The 20,004-nt window shown below is 42.5% G+C and overlaps 2 protein-coding genes across 6 annotated transcripts in view; one reads left to right on the top strand and one right to left on the bottom strand.

The window, feature by feature from the left end:
* Positions 1 to 919: 919 nt before the first annotated feature.
* Positions 920 to 20,003, bottom strand: SLC16A3 (solute carrier family 16 member 3). 5 transcript variants are annotated; one of them, XM_074847530.1, is made up of 6 exons: positions 19,931 to 19,957; positions 13,361 to 13,535; positions 11,990 to 12,233; positions 11,363 to 11,506; positions 10,223 to 10,990; positions 920 to 8,919 (listed from the first exon to the last, which is right to left on the bottom strand). In XM_074847530.1, exons 3-6 carry the CDS (start codon positions 12,210 to 12,212, stop codon positions 8,633 to 8,635), a joined length of 1,422 nt encoding a protein of 473 aa, XP_074703631.1. In that variant the 5' UTR covers positions 12,213 to 12,233; positions 13,361 to 13,535; positions 19,931 to 19,957; the 3' UTR covers positions 920 to 8,632. The 5 variants fall into 5 exon arrangements, with proteins under 5 accessions (XP_074703631.1, XP_074703629.1, XP_074703632.1 ...); XM_074847528.1 differs by lacking the exon at positions 19,931 to 19,957 and adding an exon at positions 14,165 to 14,808; XM_074847531.1 differs by lacking the exon at positions 13,361 to 13,535 and having other exon boundaries at positions 19,931 to 20,003.
* The window catches only part of CCDC57 (coiled-coil domain containing 57), a 53,381-nt gene continuing 52,566 nt past the window's right edge, over positions 19,190 to 20,004 (top strand). Inside the window, exons 1-2 of the mRNA XM_074847249.1 lie at positions 19,190 to 19,241; positions 19,304 to 19,990. Of these exons, the coding sequence (XP_074703350.1) occupies positions 19,190 to 19,241; positions 19,304 to 19,990 (739 nt within the window). The remainder of the gene's footprint in view (positions 19,242 to 19,303; positions 19,991 to 20,004) is intronic.

Below are 20,004 nucleotides of genomic sequence, written 5' to 3'. Positions count from 1 at the left end.
GCTGTGAGTTGCAAACACTTGTCATGGTACTAAAACTTTCACTTGAAGCATTTTTGGTAGTCTTGGTCAGAAAGCAGCAGTTAGGGTATACAGGAAGAAAGGCTCTCGTTGCATTGCTCACAGAAAGCACGTCTTTTGTCTGTTTAAAGGTAAATGGTTTTTGTTTGGCTATTGCTTCTTTTCCAGAAGTCTTTTTTACAAATGCTTTCTCCTACCAAGTAATACATTGTACTGATAGGAAGTATGGGAAGAGAATTGCTATTGAGACTTGATCAGTTATGGGAGCTAGGATAAAAGCAAGAAAATTATTGAGTTCTGCCCACAATGCCTTGTATAATAAAAGTCCTGACTTCTGGTATGTAATTGTCAAAAGTCTATTCATAACCTGAGGGCAAATAAACTTTCAAGAATCCTGTGTTTCTTATTAGCAGGCCTTTAAAAGTTGAAAGGATATTTAATTTGTCCTCACAGTTCTCATTTAGAACTGGCTCTGTGCTTTTATGTGAAAAATACCAGCTGTGCTGCTGTTTTACATCATCGTGATGGCTACAGAGTCCCTGCGTTGTGGTACAAGTACCTTGAAAATAATTGACAATAAATCCTATGCTTTAAGAGAGATACTAAGTAAAAGCATTTAAGTAGTCCATATATTCCACGTCAACTTCATGAAGGTACTCAAAATCTCCCTTGGAGGAAGTCATGTAGAACTTGAAGACCTCTCATCCTTCATTCTCCAGTGGGGAAAAAATCATAAGCACAACCATTTGTTGTCTTCATTTTCCCACGTTCCAGACCTCTGAGTGGCCGCTCCTCCCTAAAATCTGTCAAAGGCAACACTTTCAGAAATCTAATTTCTCGACAAGAATCTTTACAAGGAATTTACAGATTTGTAAGCAGATCATTGGCTAGAGCGTACATGTTCATTTCAAGAATATTTATTTTCTCTTTGTACAAGAATGAAATAAAAAGGTACGTATTTTGTTCTTTAACTTTTGCTTTACAAAAGCAGCATTTCATGTGTACAAAATACTAAGTGAAAACAAACAATGCTGCTGGTTTTTTCAATAGTGCTGAGCCACCTGGTCAGAAATCTAGATTTAATCCAGCTGTGAGGAAGTGTAATTGACCATGAACTTAATCCTACAGCAGAGTAGCTTCTAAAATTCACCAGATGAGACAGGTTAATAATAAAAGGTTTTGCTGTTAAAGAATGCAGTACTTCATTATTAAAAACAGTAATTCCCTCTGGTTCCTTCAGGTGACAGTTATTTGCATTACATATATATGTCTGGATTTAAGTGATTGAACCTGAATTGTACGGACTATTTGTATCGTTCATTGGTTTTGTACCAGGAGATTGCTCAGAGGCCTGATCTTCAGTAAGAATCTGTTTCACAACAAAATCCTACTAACTTTTATCAGCAAATACTTGCACAGGAGTTACACTATGACTTTTCCCTCAGACATTGGTGGTTTTTTTCCTGCTTAATGTTACTAAGACTAGTATGCTTCAGTTCTTTTGATGAAACCATTGCATGCTGCAGGCAGAGGGACAACAGAAAATTAGATGACATCTGTATGTACACAATCTACAAAAATATGCAGTCTACAAAAAAAAAACCCTCTATCTTTGTTTAAGATAGTGTTCTTTTTTAATCTCATTTTGGGAAAATTCTTGACTCAAAATGCATAGCTAAGATCTAGGTCTGAGAAATATAAGCATAATGGACAAATAGGAATGTGGAAAAAGGGGAAATTGTGTATATCATTCTAAAGCATTAAGCCCTAGTTTACTGTTTGCTGTGACCAATCCAGGATACTTGGGGTGGGATGTGGAACGGGACAGGAATTCATTTGGTACATAAGAAGAAACTGTCTAGTCCTGATCTCATAAGCAGACAGAACATTTAGTTTAATTATAGTCCTCATCTTGGTTCAAAGCTACAAGCGTTACAGGCACAAAGGCAACGTAGAGCTGCTTGTATTCCCCACAATCCTTAAGGAAAGGGTAAGTCAGCTATTCACAGTATTTTGAGGTCATGTGCAGATTTTTTTCTTAGAAGACCCCAAACACCAAATGTTTCTCTGCTCTCATGGCTGAGAAATTTTATTTTAAGTTTGTCTGATGTTGTCAGCCACCAGATCTTATGCCACATTTTTCAGCAAAACTGAATCATCTTTTGCTACTTAAGAATTTTAAATACTAAAATCTAGACAAGCTTCTTCATTGGATTCAGTTTTCCACTGAAAGGCTTTAAACTGCTGAAACAGTAGTAGATGAAGAATCAGAAGAGCAAGAGCTATCCTCCTTTTTTACTGCTCTGAAGCATTCATCTAGGGATAGTGAGGAAAGTTGCCAGCTGGAATGTTGCTGAGATGATGAAGCAGGTACTGAGATCAGTCAAGGAACAAAGAGCGTATAACTAGAGGTAAGTAGCTTTTTACTCTGCCTCTGACTTTCCATACTTTCTCAGACAAATGCAGGTCTGCTGATCTCACAGACTGTATCACTAACAAGATACTTTCAAGAGCCCTGACTTTTGTAGTAGATGCGCCTTTTTCCTACTTGCGCAAAGATGAGCTCTATTCCAGAAGCATTGATAAGGCTGCTAAAAGAATGTATTCCAAAGCCATTACTTGTCATATGCAGTGCCTCTGCTATTGTCAAAGTTGTTTACTCTTCAAATATTGGTGGGTCACCTTCCTTCAACAGGTCCAGCAGAAGGGGACGACAGGTCTGCAACTCAGGTCATGCCTCTTTTCCCCCACAGCGAATGGCCCGACTCCTGTCTTTCAGACTCAGAGTACCAGAGGCAAAGATAAACTCTTTGGTTTTCTGTCACAAGGATGTGCTGACCGCACGCTAATAAATTCTGTCATTTCAGTCCACCTGGTAACACTCATTCCTGTAGCAGCATATGGCTTGATCTGGCCAGCAGGGTAGCAAAGCATTTGATTGCACCTTAAGTCTTACCAACTTCACTAAACTAGCATAAAAAAGGTGATCATATGTTTATTCACACAGGGGTTTTTATGTAAACTAGACCTATGATCTTTTCATTGTAAATACATGGAGAACTTTGGAAGCTGAGCTTAGTGATATTTCTCCAAAATTCCTCAGCAGAGATACTTAGAATTAGGCACAAATAGATGTGAGCCTTCTAGATAGCAAAACATAGCTCATGTTACACTGAAGAGACTGTAATTTTGATTCACTGTAGCCCTGAGATTATACCTTGAGGAGCCAGTCTTAGCTGGGGTACCATAGGATCCAAAAAAACCTCACCATGTATGTATTCTTATACTGTGTTTTCTTAGGAGCTTTCAAGTTCTAAAGAGCATCACTTGACGATAGCTTGCTGGCAGGTCAGTACTCAGAATACTTAGGACTATATACGTCACAGCAATTTATAAAACTTTACCTGCAAACAAAACCTGGAGCACTCTTCAGAGGACAAGAACAATAATTTCTACAGGGAACATCACAAAATTAATAGCTATTATTTTAAAATAGCTGATCCTTTAAAGTAGTCTTCAGGATCATTTACAGCAGGAGTCCATTTCCATTTTGGAACTGGCCAAAGTATGAGTCATGGCAAAAGCAGTCCTCTTGCCCACATTAAAACCTGTCTGCCTGTCAGCTCAGTGTCACCTCTTACTTTCTTCTCTGTAAGCACTCTGCTTCTGTACAGCTATTTGAGCATGTGCAAATGAAGCTAAATTTCCAAATCTGGTTGTTAAAAGCTGTTTTTTCTAAGCTTATTTTTTCACACCCACAGTTTTTGACAACCAAATAAATATTTATTCACTACATTTGCAACAGTTTACTAGAAAAGCATAAAAAAAAATTTCTAAGTGTACACATTACATTAAAGTGCATTAACAGGAAACAAAAAGTCACCCCACTTGCACAAAACAGAATTGTACTCCCATAATCTTAAAGACAAGTGTGGTAGAGATGATGTCGGTCTACAGACACATACAGAAGTCATTACTTATGCTGTAACATGTAAGAGTTTGTGTTCTGAAAGCCCTCTAGCTATGATTGCCTACCAAACTGAAGCTTTTCTTCGGGGTGTAATGAAGGTGCATGCACGAGTGTATTTTGGAGTTTGATTTTGAAGTTTGCTTGGTTAGGGGAATGTTTTAATTTCTTTTTAGAGAATGATTTTACATTGTTTAACATGTTTGTTTGGATGGGATTTAATATTAACAAGCACAAGATCTGTCCAGTCCTTCACACCTTACCTTCTCAAGTCTCACCTTAAGGGAACTAGCTGCTTTAGCAGCAGGTACTGCTGAAGGCTTGCTGTAGTGTATTTAAGGACTGGAGAAAAATAAAATCTAGAGATTGTGACTTTAAACAGATAGCTGCATCACTTCTAAGATTTTTAGTTCTGCTGAGAGCTAGGCTCCAAATAGCTACAAGATATTTTATTCAGAAATTTTTAAATTAAATTTCAATTTTAAAAAAAGACTGATCTTTGTATAAGAGGAAGAAAATAGTTTTAACTCTGTCTAGTAAACAGGCAAACTGTCTATTCTACTGGGTATTTTGCATGTTTGATATATATAGATTGATACATACATATATAAATATATATATGTACACACATATACACCTCTATATATTCTCTGTGTGTTAGAGGCATTTATACACACACTGTCTCCTTGCATTAAGAAATTAAGGGCCTAAGATCCGTTACATGATCAAACATACAATATTTTAACCATAAATCCTATAGTACACAATTTATAGAATGTACAAAGATCTAAAAAGCTTTAAATTATGCTAGCCTGTACACTAAAACACCGTTCATTAGTTGCAGAGAAACAATCTATGAAAACTATTGACTGTTTTATAGTATTATACTTGGAATTTTTGGACTTTTTGTTTCCCTCATGGACTTCACAGATTCATGAACTATGTGTCTAAAGAAGTTACATTTGTTCCAATAGCGTGTGATGCAAGAGCAAATGATAATGTTGTCTTTGGGATGCTTGGCAATTCAGTTGTATAATTACCCGCCTTCCCTTTCCTCTTTTCTTCCCTTTTTTCAAATCACAAAATTTTAACCAGGTGAAGGTTGAGCAAAGGTTCATCCAGGTAATGTTGCATGGAACTGTTCTGCTTGTGTCCCTGGGCAATTAGCATCTCTTTAGCAATGGTTCATAACTCTAACCGTGCACATCCTCAAAATACATGAAAGAGCACATCTCACAAACTGCTCTTAAGGGGATCTCAGTGGTGTTGAGACTGAAAAAATACTTTACCAAAATACCTGGAGAGGTTTAAAAGCAATTCTTTGTGAATTTACAATAGGCAGAGTTAAATTAATACAGAGCCAGGCTAGTCTTGCCAAGAGAAAGAGTTGCAATACAATCCCTCCTATATGTAACAGTTCCTAGCTGGTGTTCTAAGACAGTGCTGGGAACCTAAGGACTTGCTGCTTGCTTGCCTTTTTTTTTTTTTAACATCTTGGGGTAGGAAAGAGGGAGGCCTATAAAATAGCTCAGTGTAAAGGCCTTTGTGGCCATGTCCGTAGGAGCAGCTGGATACATGCCTCAGCACAGCCCTGCATACTGGCCCACAGTTGTCCAGGCTAGGGATCTGGCATGCATGGAGATTTCCTTCCTATCAGTATAATCAATCTCTTTCCAAGGAAATAAAGGCAGCTGAATGAAAAAAGGACTGGAGAGCTAGCACACACCCAGATGTCACCCCTGAATGGGACAGAATGGAAGCAGGGAGCTTAACTGGCTCCAGAACTCAGAAGTATTCTCAAGCCTGCCAGTTTTGATGTTGCTGAGAGATCTGAATTAGGAGCTTCTCATCTCCGTTGATGCATCTTGTAAATAATTAAAACAGTAGATTTTATAGCTTGCGTGAAACTGCTTAGCTCATTACATTCCAACCCTTATTTCTCACAGTCGATAAAAAGAGTCCTGTGATTTGACTTCTCTCATGCAGTAAGCATCTCTCACAAATACTGCAATCCATTGGCAGGTCTGTGCTGAGAACAGCACAAGAGCACTGGCAGTCCTACTCAGTGTAGTTCATCTTTGAGTCGAGGAAAAGAACTTGTATAGGCCAATGAGGCACTTCCTGTGAACACCAGATTTACTTTAGAAGGTGCCTTGTTGAAATGTGTTTCCCTTGTCTTAATAACTTCCTCTTCTGCCCCAATCACATAAAATTGTAACATAACACTTGTGTCCAGCTTAACCATAAAGGCATTATGTCTGGAAAATAAAAACATAGTCTGGAAAGTCAGTAAGATAAGCCCAAAATTTTGAGATAATTTGCAGAATGTACAGAAACTTAAAATTGTGACAAAACCTGAGGTCAAAGGAATAACCATTTAGTTTTGTGATAACAGTATAGCATTATCTAGCAAAGAAATCTGGTGATCAAAACCAGCAGTAAGACAAAAATGGCTGTTTGAGAACCTCAGTTCACCTTTGGGAAGGTTTCTAGTTTTTGCTTTTTGAAACAGAACAGGGAACTCCAATCTGAAAGCTCTATCACGCCTTCATGTATCTTCTGAAGCAGCTTCTGGGGACACCATAAACTGATCTGTGGATTCCATTTTCCTCTTGCCCGTTCCTAAGGTGGCCTTCTGGAGCTAGCAGTGTTGTGTTCCAAGTACTGATTTAGACTTCAGCAAACTGGAGCTAAGTTCAGTTACTAAGTTCTTATAATTAGGACATGCCAGCGCAATTCCTGCTACTAAATTAATAAAAAGTTAATTAACTTTATTCAGTGCAGGATCTATTTCTTTTTAAAATCACTCAAAAAACCCCATCATGATCCTAACTTTTAAATTTCTGTTCAAAGTTGTCCTAATAGTGCAAAACCGTTTTGAAGAAACTACCGGAATGGAAGCTGGTATCTGAAATAGTTCCATTAGAGAATGGTTCATGGGTTTGGCACTTTGTTGGATTTACTGTATGTTCCTGTTAAAATGGTTGAGTATTAAATAACTAATGTTATTTTTAAAAGGGATACAGGGTTTTAATGAATATGGGTCTTTTAGTTTTCAGTTATTGAGTGGAACAACTTTGGCACCTGAAAGCCAGTATGCCTTTGCTGCCAACAAGAAAACTGAATCTGTTACAATTAGTCTGTTTTGAATATTGTTATGGCAGTCACAAAGCTTAGAGAGCTTTTTATAAATGTATTGGAAAGGTGGGTTGCAGCAGCATCATTTTATATAAAAGATTACATTTCTTGAGTGTGTTTGGGTGGGGAAAAAAATATAAAATGCCTTTCTTTTACTTTACCTTCCTTTTCTATTCAGCATCCTCACAATGAATCTTTTCCCTTTCTGCGTTTCTTCAAATGTGCTGTCACTGCCTTGTCTGAGGTGTTTCTGTTTCTTCTCCTTCCCCCATAACAATGTCAGAGGAGATTGAAAAGACTGGCCAGAGACTCCCTGTTATTTGTGCGATGAGTAGCGGATCTGACCCCGCTCCTGACGGGTCCTTATGCATTGCTGTCATAAATACGATCAACAATTCTATCGTGTTTCCTCAATCAGCAAAAATGGCACCTTGAACTTCCATAGATTAAGCAGAAGGATGGGGGGGTGGGTTAAATGAAGAAAACCAAAACAAATCAAAAACCCAAACACAAAAACAAGATCAAAAAAGACCTTCCTGTGTTGCTAACATTGCATTTTAAAGATGGCTAACATGTTTCAAAATAGTCCAGTCCCTTCCCCAAGTCTACCCACTCTGATTTACAGGTCATCTGAAACTTATACTGTTTCTTTTAGATACAAAATGGACACTCTTTCACAAGATTCTGCTAAACCTAGTATCTGTCTTCTCCACGTTACTTGTAATATTTTTCAGTGCTGCAGGGAAACTACTGGAAACCTTGTATGTAAATGTAGTCTAACTTTGTTTGCTTACGGTCTGTCAGGATCAATTCTGCTCATTTTCTCTTCTTTCAGTACTACCTCGGACTACCACTTGTGTGATCTGCTGAGGACAATATCTGTAATGTGCCTTTCCACGTACAGTATTTTCAGAGGGTAATTACAAGGATTACAGGTTTAGACAAAACTCAGAAATAACATTTACATAAAACAAAGTAACAAATAATATCAAAATTAAATTAGGGCTGAGCCAATTAATCTAAAAAAAAAAAGTAAGAAATTCAAAAAACCTAATGGAGACCTTTAAGTTCCTGAGATTTTTCTCCATCTCAAACTCTTTTCCCCTTCACAAAGAACGCAGAAAGGGAAATTATATTTAGCTGCACAACACAGCGATTTCACCAATATTGTCTGAAAACATACATATAATTCCACTTTTCTTAAAATACAGTCTTCCTATATCTCTTCCAAGGGAGCAGCTTCTGGTGATGCATAGCAAGACTCTACTTGTGTTTATAAAAGCTTTTTAGTTTACATAAAAAGTATAACCACAATGCTCCACCTTTTACTGATAAAGCTAATTTTCCGATAGAAGGTTTTCTAGCTAATCAGCTTCCAGAGAGACCTGATGAGCTGACCGGCCTCCGGTTAATAAAGCAGGTGGCCCAGCCCTAAACTAACTCTATTTCTAAAATAAATAGTGTTGAAAATCCTTCTTTTCTAAACGCTTAGTTGGTTTTCTGTCATGCTCACACACACGTTTCTGGGTTAGTTACAACTTCGCCATTTTTTTCAGGCTCATCTTTCAGAAACTGCTCCACTTCAATAGAGTCCACCTTGGCATCTTCGGGAGTTTTGTCTTCAGATTTGTTTAATTCCTCTCGTTCTGCTGCTTCTTCTTTTGTATGTGGTTCTTCTGATTTTTTCTTAATGCAGAAGAAATTTCCCAAGGCCAATACGAGTGCTGAGGTGGTAACTTCAATTCCAGCAATAATAAAAACAAACATGTACCTCCCTGTTGCATCCAAGAGTTTTCCTGAAAAAGACAATATTCCAGGTAATTAACAAAAGTGATTATCTTGCAATGATTTTTTTTTCTGCTTTTTTAAACATTTAAATGACCCCTGCTAGAAGTACCATGACTATCTAAGCAAGTGTTTTGAAATAGCATTTTAACAAGTTTATAACAAAGTATTTCTCAGTTATTTCAATTCAGTTTAACATTCACTGACATCACATCCCAAAACACATACTCCCCTGCACACACAGAGTCATGCAATTCAACTGGAATAAAACCAGCCTAGCCTTCACGTGCAAGAGATGAGACAAGTGCCATGTCTTTCAGATTAAAACGGGTGCATCCATGGCCGGGATCGGCATCATCAGCTTCCTCTTGCTCCCAATCTCATTTCCTTTCCTACACAGGCGGTGCACTGTCTGCTTAAAATGCAAATCTTACTTAATACTCAGTCTGGAGTAACTGACTGATTCTGATGCTTTAGTCAAGTTAAAATTTTTACAGGACTTAATGGAAGTGAAAGAAGTGCCTCTCCAAACCTGAAGATCAGAGGAAGTAGTGCATAGTAGTCTTTTCTACACGAGGGGTTCTGTCACAATAAAGATATATGATGCTTTTTAGTGTCTGATATAAACAGTAAACATTTTATGGCAGTGAACTGGTGGGGTTTTTTTTTCAGTTCAGGGTCTGTAAAATGTATGTTCTTTGATTAGTAATTAATTTGCAATTTTGAATTCAAATTAATGAATCTGAATATTCTGTACTGTCCCCTTATTCTTGGGTTGTGAGACATGCAACAAAATCAGTCTACCTTTCTTAAAACAGTCCAGTTCTATAGTTCTTGTAAGATTTTTTTTCTTCCTTCTGATGTTTTCTTTCCTCCTCCAAATCTACCATGGGTATAGAGAATCTATCCTAGTACTTTCCAAAGAAAATTGACAGGTTTCATATTCTGAATCTCAACTCCAAAGAGGTCTGAACTTCACAAAAGTTATTCACTGTGTGTAAGACTCATCTCATACAACAGTAGCCATCTACTAATAAGAGGTCCAGTGTAGGCTTTCAGTGGAGAAAGAGCAGCATCTCCATATGGCAATTCAACCAATCCTGAAATAGATCCAAGAAGGGAAACATTCATCCCACCCTGTCTTGGACTATTTCAGATTGTAACTGCAGAAAGTCAGTGAAGCATGTGCAACACTAGCACAACATGCAGTTCTCGAGTGACTCATTTTGTCTTTTTTCTGCTCCCTCATCATACAATTTGTGTAAACGGATGCAATGCAATGAGTTTGAATTCTGAACTAAATGGAATACTTACCCGCTGATGGTGGACCAATTAGAACAGCCATAGCTTCTGCCAGGAGCACTAAACCGATAGCACTGGAAAACTTCTGAGTACCAACAATCGCCATGAGAACTTCAAACTGAAGAGCACCTACCATTCCATAAGAAATGCCAAAGAAAATGCAAAAGACCACCAGGCCACCATAATCAACAGACATAGAACCCATAAGATCTGTAAAGCCATTGAAAATCATAGCAAAACTGAAGAGGTAGACACAGCGTGGTCTAACCCACTTAAGACCAGCTACCATTCCACAAATAGGCCGAGCAAAGATATCAATGAATCCCAGAATAGTCAGAAGGAAAGCTGCTTTGGTGTCATGATACCTTAAATCCTTGGCATAACTCACAACAAAAACTGGGGGAACAAAGAGCCCAAGCACCATGATAGATGCTGCTAGCGTGTAGATTACAAAACCACCATCTTTAAACACACTGAAATCCAGAAGTTTTTTCTTCACTTTCTTCTCAGCTGGTTCTTTGGTAGCTTCAGACTTTTTGGGTGGCTCCAAAGGTCTCATTAATGCTCCACACACACAGCAGTTAAGCAGCATCCCACCCAGTATAAGGAATCCTCCTCTCCAACCATACTCATGCTGTAGTATCTGCCCCAACGGTGAGAGAGCACAAAGAAACACTGGACTCCCAGCAGCAGATAGTCCATTGGCCAAGGGCCGGCGTTTGTCAAAGTAACGGTTTAACATGATGAGTGAAGGCTGAAAGTTTAGTGCCAGACCCAAACCTGTAACAGAAGGTACGTAAAAATTAATACTGGCCTACAATAACGCTATTAAAAAATTTTCTAATTAGTTTTTCTGATTCATGACTTAAGAATTTTATTCCAAATAGATGAATTCTAAGATAACATTTTTAAAACCATTTCACCTCCATAATATTCTTGTACTCTGTGGTTACACTTCACTGATTACAGCAGTGGCTATTAAATGTACCAAAAAAAAAAAAAACCCCAAAAATTTAATTCCACATTTGTATGCCATCTTTATAAGAGCTCATCTGGATGATCCTGATGATTTAGATATTTGTTACTTACACAAAACTTCCACCTGAAGCTAAGACATTAGCTAACTCATTTTCAACAATGCACGCTACTTACCGGTAATCACACCTGCAGTTAGATAGATCTGAACGATACTCGTGCAGAAGGAGGCTATCACCATCCCCATTGAGGCAAAAAGGCCACCCACTAGCATGACAGGGCGACAGCCAAAGCGATTGACACATACACTACAGAGTGGACCTAGGCAAGAAGAGCAAGTTACAGTTGCTGAGATAAACCATTTTTTTCAATTGATTTTATGTCAGTTTGCATTTCTTCTTTGGTGGACTTGGCAGTGCTAGGTTTACGGTTGGAGTTGATCTTAAAGGTCTCTTCCAACCTAAATGATCCCATGATTCTTTCCGTACTTTGTCCATGCTGTCAGGCCAATCTCTAAGAGCGTTCTTTCCTCTATAATCAAACATTTAGTCTTTTTCATCTTCAGAGTGCCACGGAATTTTTCATCATCTTTAGTACCTACTGAGTTACAGAGATTTAATTTTGTATGCAAGCTGGATGTGCTTAAGTAATTTCTGGCTTTATGTGACTAATAGTAATTCTTTGGAATGCCTTACTTGCACACAAGTAATGATATACAGTCACAATTCATGCTGTAAATGGCTGTATGATTTACATACATCATTGTATGATGCAATACTGTTTCAGAAACAGAGAACTACCTACCTGTTCCATAAAGCATGGCCAACAGAATGGAGGAAATCCATGCAGTGTCACTATATCCAATGCCAAATTCACGGATAAGTTCTTTAAAGAAGACACTAACTGCCTTTGGAAAGGCATAGGAGAATCCTGTGATGATAAAACATCCAAAAAGGACAGCCCAGCCCCAGCCTCCATCAGGGGCTTTAACACCAGATGGACCATCATCAGCTACTACAGCTCCCATGATGAAGCTCAAGAGTGTTCCCTAAGAAACAAAAAACAATTACATTCTATAGACATTGGGACAATTACCTAACCAAAATCATCTAACCAAAAAAGGCAGAAATTGTACTACAGTTAAACTTACAAATAAGACATGGGACTATTTTAAATACAAATCTTGAAGATGCAGTGCAATTTTAACTATTCCTTGTTTGGGTTTAGTCCTTACAAAGCTTGCAAAAAATACATAAAAATGAGATGCACACAGCTGAGTTTTTAATGAACATCCCCTCACAGCTCTCTCAAAGTCAAAACTGGATTTCAACCAAATCCCTGTTTCATAGAAAAACTGAAGCCATTATAACAGTTCAGGGGTGTATTTGACTTTCATAAATATGTAAGTGCTGCATTAAAGTCTGTGGGATTTTTTTTTTACAAGACCTTGTTCCGTGAAGCTCCTGGACTATTCAGTTTAGGAGACCTGGATGCAAAGTCATGGTGCATCACAAGTATTCTGTGCAACAGTGGACAAATCACCCAGGCTTTTTGTTCCCTACTGGGGACAGCAATACAGCCCTGATGCACTGATATCTTGAAATGATAGACAGATCCCTTTGAGCTTCTGATGAGCTATCAGATTTTACGCATCAAGTAAGTACCTAAGCTAAACTGCAATGAAAATCTGCACGGGCAGTTTTTGTGGATGATGGGAGTTAGTAACTGCAGCAATGCTCAATATCACTGTCTGCCTGAAGCAAATGCTTTCCATTATTATTACATTATCAGTAAAATTTTGTAATATTTTGTTTGATGAATCTTATCTTTCACATCTTCCGCATGCAGACATAAGCACCTTTGCATCTAAAAATAAAATCTCGTGAGAATGTTATGTACTAGACAGTAATGCTGCAAAGTTTTAAAACAGAGCGACAAGGGGAGGGGGAGAAGACACTGAAAAGGCAGATAAAGTGTCCCTGTATGTGAAGAGTGCAGGGAGGTATTGCATCACAGCAATCAGGTTTTTGTAGGGTCTGCGTATTATTGTCTTGAAAATGTTAAAAGTGAGCTTCAAACAAGTTATACATTAAATCTTACATGTATAAAAATTGACCATTTCTTTAAAATGCAATTGATTACTCCTATTGAGTCAACGTTTCTCTATGATAGTACCTAAAAGAGGAGTGCAACCACAGCTGCGCATCAGAGAAGATGTTCATTATTAAAGAATGCTTCTGCTTTCACCAGTGTAGGTCTGTGCTTGTTGTGCATTGGGAATGACGTAGCTCCATTTCAGAACCAGGCTGTATGGCACAACAATCTAGTTGATGCGGACTTGTCTAGACAACTGAGGACCAAATGCATGTTTGTTAATAGGCCTGTATGAATGTACTTACTATGGCATTTAAACCAGCACTCCCTCTTCTTGGAAGAAACAACTTTATATACATGATGCAGAAATAAACTTGGCCATGACTGTAGCTGTTCTATTACCCTGGGCTGTACAAGAAGGACAGTAAGCCTTATACTACTAGCTTCACCTCTTGTTTTCTGCAAATCACATATAAACAGAAAACAATTTGTCTTAAGTTCATACAACTGGAATGTAAAATGGTTAAACATGAAGCAAAACAGAATACCTCAATGAAACTGGACATCTAGGTGCCTGCTACTACAGATGGCTGATTTGCTGACTGCTGTAAGAGTGTATAAAAACGCATAGCTTGTTAGACTGGGCAATTTCTGCACCAGACTTTGGGCCGCTAAATGGAAGTCTTAAGATGCATCTCTAGCAACTCTCCTGACACTTTTTCCCAGTACTGTATGATACACAGTATCAAGCATTCTTCAAAAAAGGATTATTTTTTTTAAGGGAATAGCCAGACAGCACAAGAGTAGGTGCACAAAGTGTAATACTTCATGACACTGGTAGCTCTGTAATATTAATGATAACAGGAGAAACACTGATTCAAGTACCTCAGCTCAAGTGCATAAAGACCAGGTATAAGACGTAAAACTGAAGGAGTCCAAGGGGCAGGAGGAATCGTCACTCCCACTACTTCCCAGCGGTCACATAGAACATGTCATTTGGAGTGAATGTTTAAAATGTTGGAGGAAGGGTTGTGTAATTTTTATTCTTTTGTATTAACCATCTAGTGGCAACACAAAGTCAGTAATAATACATGGGCATGTTTTGTTGAGAAATAGCAATCGGCAGTTTCTGCAGGCTGGATGGGAAGAGTCAGCCGTAGGAAGGGCTCGCGGCATTCACCCCGGTGCTGCTTCTGCACGCGGGCGGGGACGCTCCTTCGCCGAGCCCGTGGCAAAGCTGTTCTGGGGGCATCTCTGCAGCCCGCGGGGCCGGGCCGGGCCGGGCCCCGGCACCCAAGGCGCCTCCAGAGGCAGGTGTCTCGCGATCGACCGCCGTTAAAGCTACTTGGCTGCGCGCTTGCTGCTCCCAGGGCAGGGCTGTCCAGGCTTCCCCGCGTTTCTCCGGGGGGGGCGGGAAGTGAACTCGGCACCGGCGCACCGAGCCCGCGGCGTGCGCGGCCCGGAGCGAGACCCGGCCGCCCCCCAACGCCGTCCGCCGCTGCGAGCCCCGGGGCGGGGGCTGCGCGGCGCCGCTCCCGCCCCACGAGCCGCGCCGGATCGCCGCCCGCCGGGCCCCGCCGGCGGTGGCCCTGGGGCAGGGCCCGCTCGCCGCGGCCCCGCGTAACCCCGCCACGGCGACGTGCGGCAGCGCGGGCCAGGCCAGCAGGGCGCGCGCGCCGGCGGCCGCCGCACCGAGACGTGCGGGACGTGACCGGACGGGCGGGCGGGGCGCGGAGCCTGACGTCACCGCCGCAGGGGCCGCCCCGCGCAGCGCCCGCGCACGCTCTGCGCGGAGCCCGGCTCGCTCGGCAGCGGGGACGCACCCTCCGTGCCCGGCCCCGGCAGAGGCGTCTGTTGCTCCACCCGGCCCACGAGACTTGCCGCTTTTGCGGTCCCTAAAACAGTTTTGTGTTCTGTTGGGCTGAAAGAGCGAGACTCGCAGTTGTGGGGGAACCTGGCCTACTGCCGGCGTTTCATAAAAATAAGCCTAGGGGGAAACAATAACATCCATTTACTCTTCTTTACGTCACGTGTGTTGTCACGTTTGGCTAAAAATCGCCTTAAACCAGCATACCAGACCTTCAAACACCATCCTTTAAAGACTGGTCTGCATATGCACACGCATACATCGATCCTGTTCACCTGGTTTAGCCCATCGGTAGTTCATGTTAACACATCAAAACCAAAAGGCCATTAACCACAACTAAATGAGCTCTGCCTCTGTAAAAACAGCAGAGGATGTCCGTTCCCTTCATCCTGCTGCGCTGTGCCTTACTAGGCTGGACTGTATTCACCTCCTTAAGAGCTAAAAAGGAAGTAGTGGGGAGGTTCCCATGTGAAACGTGCACACTAGGGCTAGCGTTAGAAGAGGTGGGATTGTAGTTGATTTGCCCAGGCAAAATTTTTTACTTACAATTTCATTTCAGTACTGGGATACTGCCAAAGCCTGCTACAACTACTGCAACAGTTGGCTTTGCTTTCTGCTTCTGCTAGCTCAGCCCTGCTTAGAGGCAAAGGATTACATTTAACTGGCTGCCGCTCAGTCTCAGTATCTCCGAGACAGACTCGATGGTATTGCTGGTATTTATTCCAGATTCCTCCTATCGTGCCTGGGTTCTGGCTTTGGTAATGTGTAAAACAAAGGGAGCAAATGTAGTTAAACCTGTGGTGGTTCATGCTCCTGAGGTGATCTTCCTGTTGCCATGGAAACTAATACAGGATCAGTTAGAAGGACTTACTAGGTGATTGTAGGTAGCACTGTGGGTGGTGTCTTTGGTGTGATGGTGCAGTGTATAGAAAAGGAAAGCATTTGTATTATGAAAAGGAGCAGCCAGAAATGTCAAGAACCTAGTATCGGTGTTTAGCCAATACCCTTACTGGCCCCATAGCAGTAGTTTATGGTCAGCAGTATGGGTAGGAAGGACATTTGTGTGTACATAGGCTGACCTATATAGCTCGAGAACTTCCTCTGAATTAATTTAACTATGACAGAAATCTACCCAACCTTGAATTTCTAGACTAGAAATAAATAACGGTTATCAAAAATAAAATGATCTTCCATGTAGGGAACCCAGTTCAGACTGGAATTCAGTCTGGAACCCAGGTTGAGAACTGTACAATTACCAAATGAGGAAGATGGTCTATGCTGAGCAATGTGGAGTTCCTCCTTCAGGTTCTTATCTGTGAAATGAAGAGAATAATCATTCTCCCTTCATAGGGTACTGGGAGTATGGATACGCTGAAAAGCGTAGACGGCTCACTGTGTTAGTAAGAGTCATAAACCTCCTATATTTGCCCAAGGGTATTAAAATCTAAGCAGACCAAACAAAAGATGTATGTTATCCTTGGTTTTGAGTGAAGAATCCTAACACTAACCAACTCTACTGAAATTTTGCAGGAAATGACCCCTGCAAAAATAATTCTATTTTAATATCCTCCAGACCCTGGTGATAGCCCTCTATGTATAAAACAAGTACCCTTTGCATCGACACCACTGACATCTGCCTATTCAGCATGACTTTAACTCCTTCCTGATGCTCTAAAGCACTAATGCGTAGATCTTTAACTGGAATTTTATTTATTACAACTCAGGTACTTCATACAAGCCATTTTGATGGGCCACTGGTATGACACCGTAGTGCATTTCTTGTGGCTTACCTGCTTAAATATCAGCCAACTGAAGTATACATTAATTTCCAAGGGCTGCTGCAAACTCCTGTTCCCTACAAAATCATTACCAGATTTACCAATGCCTGCCCTGACCTCCTGCCCTCCCCGCAAGGCCCCACAAGCAACTTTTACTCTCCCATTTTGGCCTCCTCTGTTTTACCAGAGACAGTTTTCCAGTTCCGCTGCATCTGCCTTTCTTAAGAGTTTCTTTCAGCTTTCACCATTTTCTCATGTCTCTCTCAAACCTCCTAGAATAAACCATATAGTAATTCTGTGCTGTCTGTAGCTGTAGGTGATGTTCCATACCAACGCTTACTATTAATCAATCTCCAGTCCCCAGTTAGACTCAAACCATTTTAGTGTTTGCTGCTACAGCACAGGAAGTAACGTACATCACAAGTTACTAGCAGACTGCAATGTCACAGTAAATTCACACTGCCATTTTATGTGTAGCAAGTAATACTAACCAGTGTAGATTCTATTATCTAGGTATACAGGGGAAGTTGTGCTTTTTTTATATATATATATAAAATAAATGTTAGAATCCTGTTCTTTACATTACCTGGGAAAATCAGATTATATTCTTGTTTTAGTTTCTTGGGGTTTTTTATTTTTCCTTAATAAGCATGTTACCAACAAGTACCTCTAACTTACACCAGGCCATAAGCAAAAGAATAAACCACAGATCTGCATACAAACTCCACGTTTAAAGAAGTATTAATGTGGCTTTCTTCTTAATAAGAAAGAAACAGCTCTTTTAATCTTGAGGTAATTACTTGCATAAATATTGTCTTTAATTACAAATACAACAGTAAGTAACAATTCAATCTTCTCAGCTACCACCTTTGAAGCAAATACACTACTGCTGTAACAATAGCACTGTCAACCTCCCTAGTTTTGCATCTATATTGTATGCCCAGCTTCTGAAGAAGTGGACTGATTTTTCTAAAGCCTATGGGGTTTTTTTACACCGCATCCACCTACCATAAGTGCATTAATGTCAGCATCACAGCAGCACCTTAAGACCAGACAGCATATGCCCTTTCTGTGTGCACAGAAAAAGTGACAAACATGCCTTCAGTTGCACTTGAATTATCTGGCTGCTTACCATATGCTTTTAAAAATAGAAGTTGCAGAATCCCAACTTCAGTTGAATACTTACAATTCATTCTTCATGTATCATGAAAACTAATTTCAGCCCTGCATCTATGGTAGCTTTGCAATGTGTCAGAGCTTTAGAAAAATAGAAATTCTTGCCAGTTGTTTATAGTAGTGTCCTTATTTTGTCTAGTATAAAACCAAAAAGTGACAGAGCTAGGTAAACAGTAATTAAGGGTCCAGCCCTGTCACCAGCTGGATATACGTGCTTAGTTTTGCAGAATACCATGGAACTACCCTGATACACGAAGTGCTCCCATGCACGTGCCCTGCATCTCAAGCTAGGTTAGGACACGTAGCTGAATATGGTGGGGAATATCTGGCTAAGAGGTGTCATTTTACACAACTACTTTGGACGGTGCAGCTTCGTAACATGGTGGCACACACCAAGATACATGAACTCCCACTTCAGTCACAGTTTAAAACGTCATCTTAGTATTTTTGTAATTTACCTTGAATTATACTTCCGACTGAACCACAACAGGTGTACTGCACTAATAGGTTGTTTTACAGTTTTAAACTGACGACTGCCACACCTTCAACAAACTACCGCTCCCTCTGAAACATTGCAAAACTGCACACTTCACCCTGTGCCATCCTGGACTAAACGGTCTTCCAACTGCTTCACCCAAACAGCTCGCAAACCCGCTGACCAAGAGCGCCTCTGCACAACCAGCGCTAACGGCCCGCGCCGGTGAGGAAGTTGCATCGCTACATTTCAATCTCGCCCTTGCGCGCTTTTTCTTTCCTCCACAGAACCGTTTAGAGTAAGGCCAGCCAAGACCTTTTCACGTGCATTACGAGCAGTAGCAAAAAAGGCTCTTTCCCAGTAGATGCTGAGGGGCTGCGGCGGCCCGGCGCGGGGGAGGAGCGGGCTCGGAGGAACAATGGTGGCGGTCGCGGCGCCGCCGCCGGCCACGGCCACGGCCGCCCGCGCGGCGCTCCGGGGCGGGCACGTCGCCCGCGCCGCCCGGGGCCCAGACGGCTCCCGCCGGGTGGCCGCGCGGTGCCGCGCCCGAGCGCCTCGGCGTCCTCCGAGCGCTCGTAGCAGCGAGTAACGGAGCTCGCGCCGGGGCTGCGGCGATGCCCTTCCGAGGGGACGGTCCCTCAGAGCGCGCGTCGCCCGCTCTAGCGGGTCTGAACCGCCACCGCGGCGACAAAGGGATCTCCGGCATTCCCCCCCCCCCCCCCCCCGAGGTGAAAGGCGAGCAGTAGCGAGGGGATCGCGGAGGCGGGGCTGGACGCGGAGACCCTCGTCGCCCGGCACCGGTCTGAAGGCAGCGACGGCAGGAACAAAGCCCGAGCTGGCGGGTGCCTCACGACCCGCCGGTGGGGCACTGGACGTGCGCTGGGGCCGGCAGCACTGCGCGCCTAGGCGTGACTCGGCCGCCGAAGGGGGAAGCCGGGGACAGCGCTCCCGCAGCCGCCGGGTGGACCTCGGTCGCCAGCACCGCTCAGCGCCCGGACAGCGCTGCCCGGCCGACGGCGGCGGGGGCGCCGGGCGACACGTACGGCAGCGCGGGAAGCGCTCCCGCCCGGCCCCACGCGCGGGGAGAAACGCAGACGGCGGGGGGGCGCCCAGGGGGGTGAGGACAGTCCGCGCCGCGCCCGCCGCCCCACCGGCGCCCTGCGCAGCCTCCGGGCGAGGGGTGAAGCCGCGCTCGCCCAGAGCTTCGGCCGCGCTCGAGCGCGTTCGCCGGCCCGGGCAGACCCCGCGCCCCCCACGGCGACCGCCCCGGGCAGACCCTGCGCCCCCCACGGCGACCGCCCCGGGCGCCCGCCAAGCGCTCCGCAGCGTCACGCGCGACGGCTCCGCCTCAGTACCTGAGTCACGTCCCGCGCCTCAGCGCGAGGATGCCCGCGCTCCCGCCGCCCGCCTGCCCCGTGCGCGCGGGCAG

Source organism: Strix aluco, chromosome 21 (genome assembly GCF_031877795.1).
Source record: "Strix aluco isolate bStrAlu1 chromosome 21, bStrAlu1.hap1, whole genome shotgun sequence".
NCBI lineage: Eukaryota > Metazoa > Chordata > Aves > Strigiformes > Strigidae > Strix > Strix aluco.
Note: the sequence above shows the minus strand (reverse complement) of the source record. Positions and strands in the feature narration are given on the sequence as shown.

What these genes read in the sequence shown, in the direction of transcription:
- SLC16A3 (XM_074847531.1), bottom strand. Translation starts at nt 12,212, where the DNA reads ATGGGAGCTGTAGTAGCTGATGATGGTCCATCTGGTGTTAAAGCCCCT. An exon ending in GGCCATGCTTTATGGAACAG is followed by an intron (nt 11,507 to 11,989) that starts GTAGGTAGTTCT and finishes CTTCTTGCCTAG; the next exon opens with GTCCACTCTGTAGTGTATGT. An exon ending in AATTGGTCCACCATCAGCGG is followed by an intron (nt 8,920 to 10,222) that starts GTAAGTATTCCA and finishes TGTCTTTTTCAG; the next exon opens with GAAAACTCTTGGATGCAACA.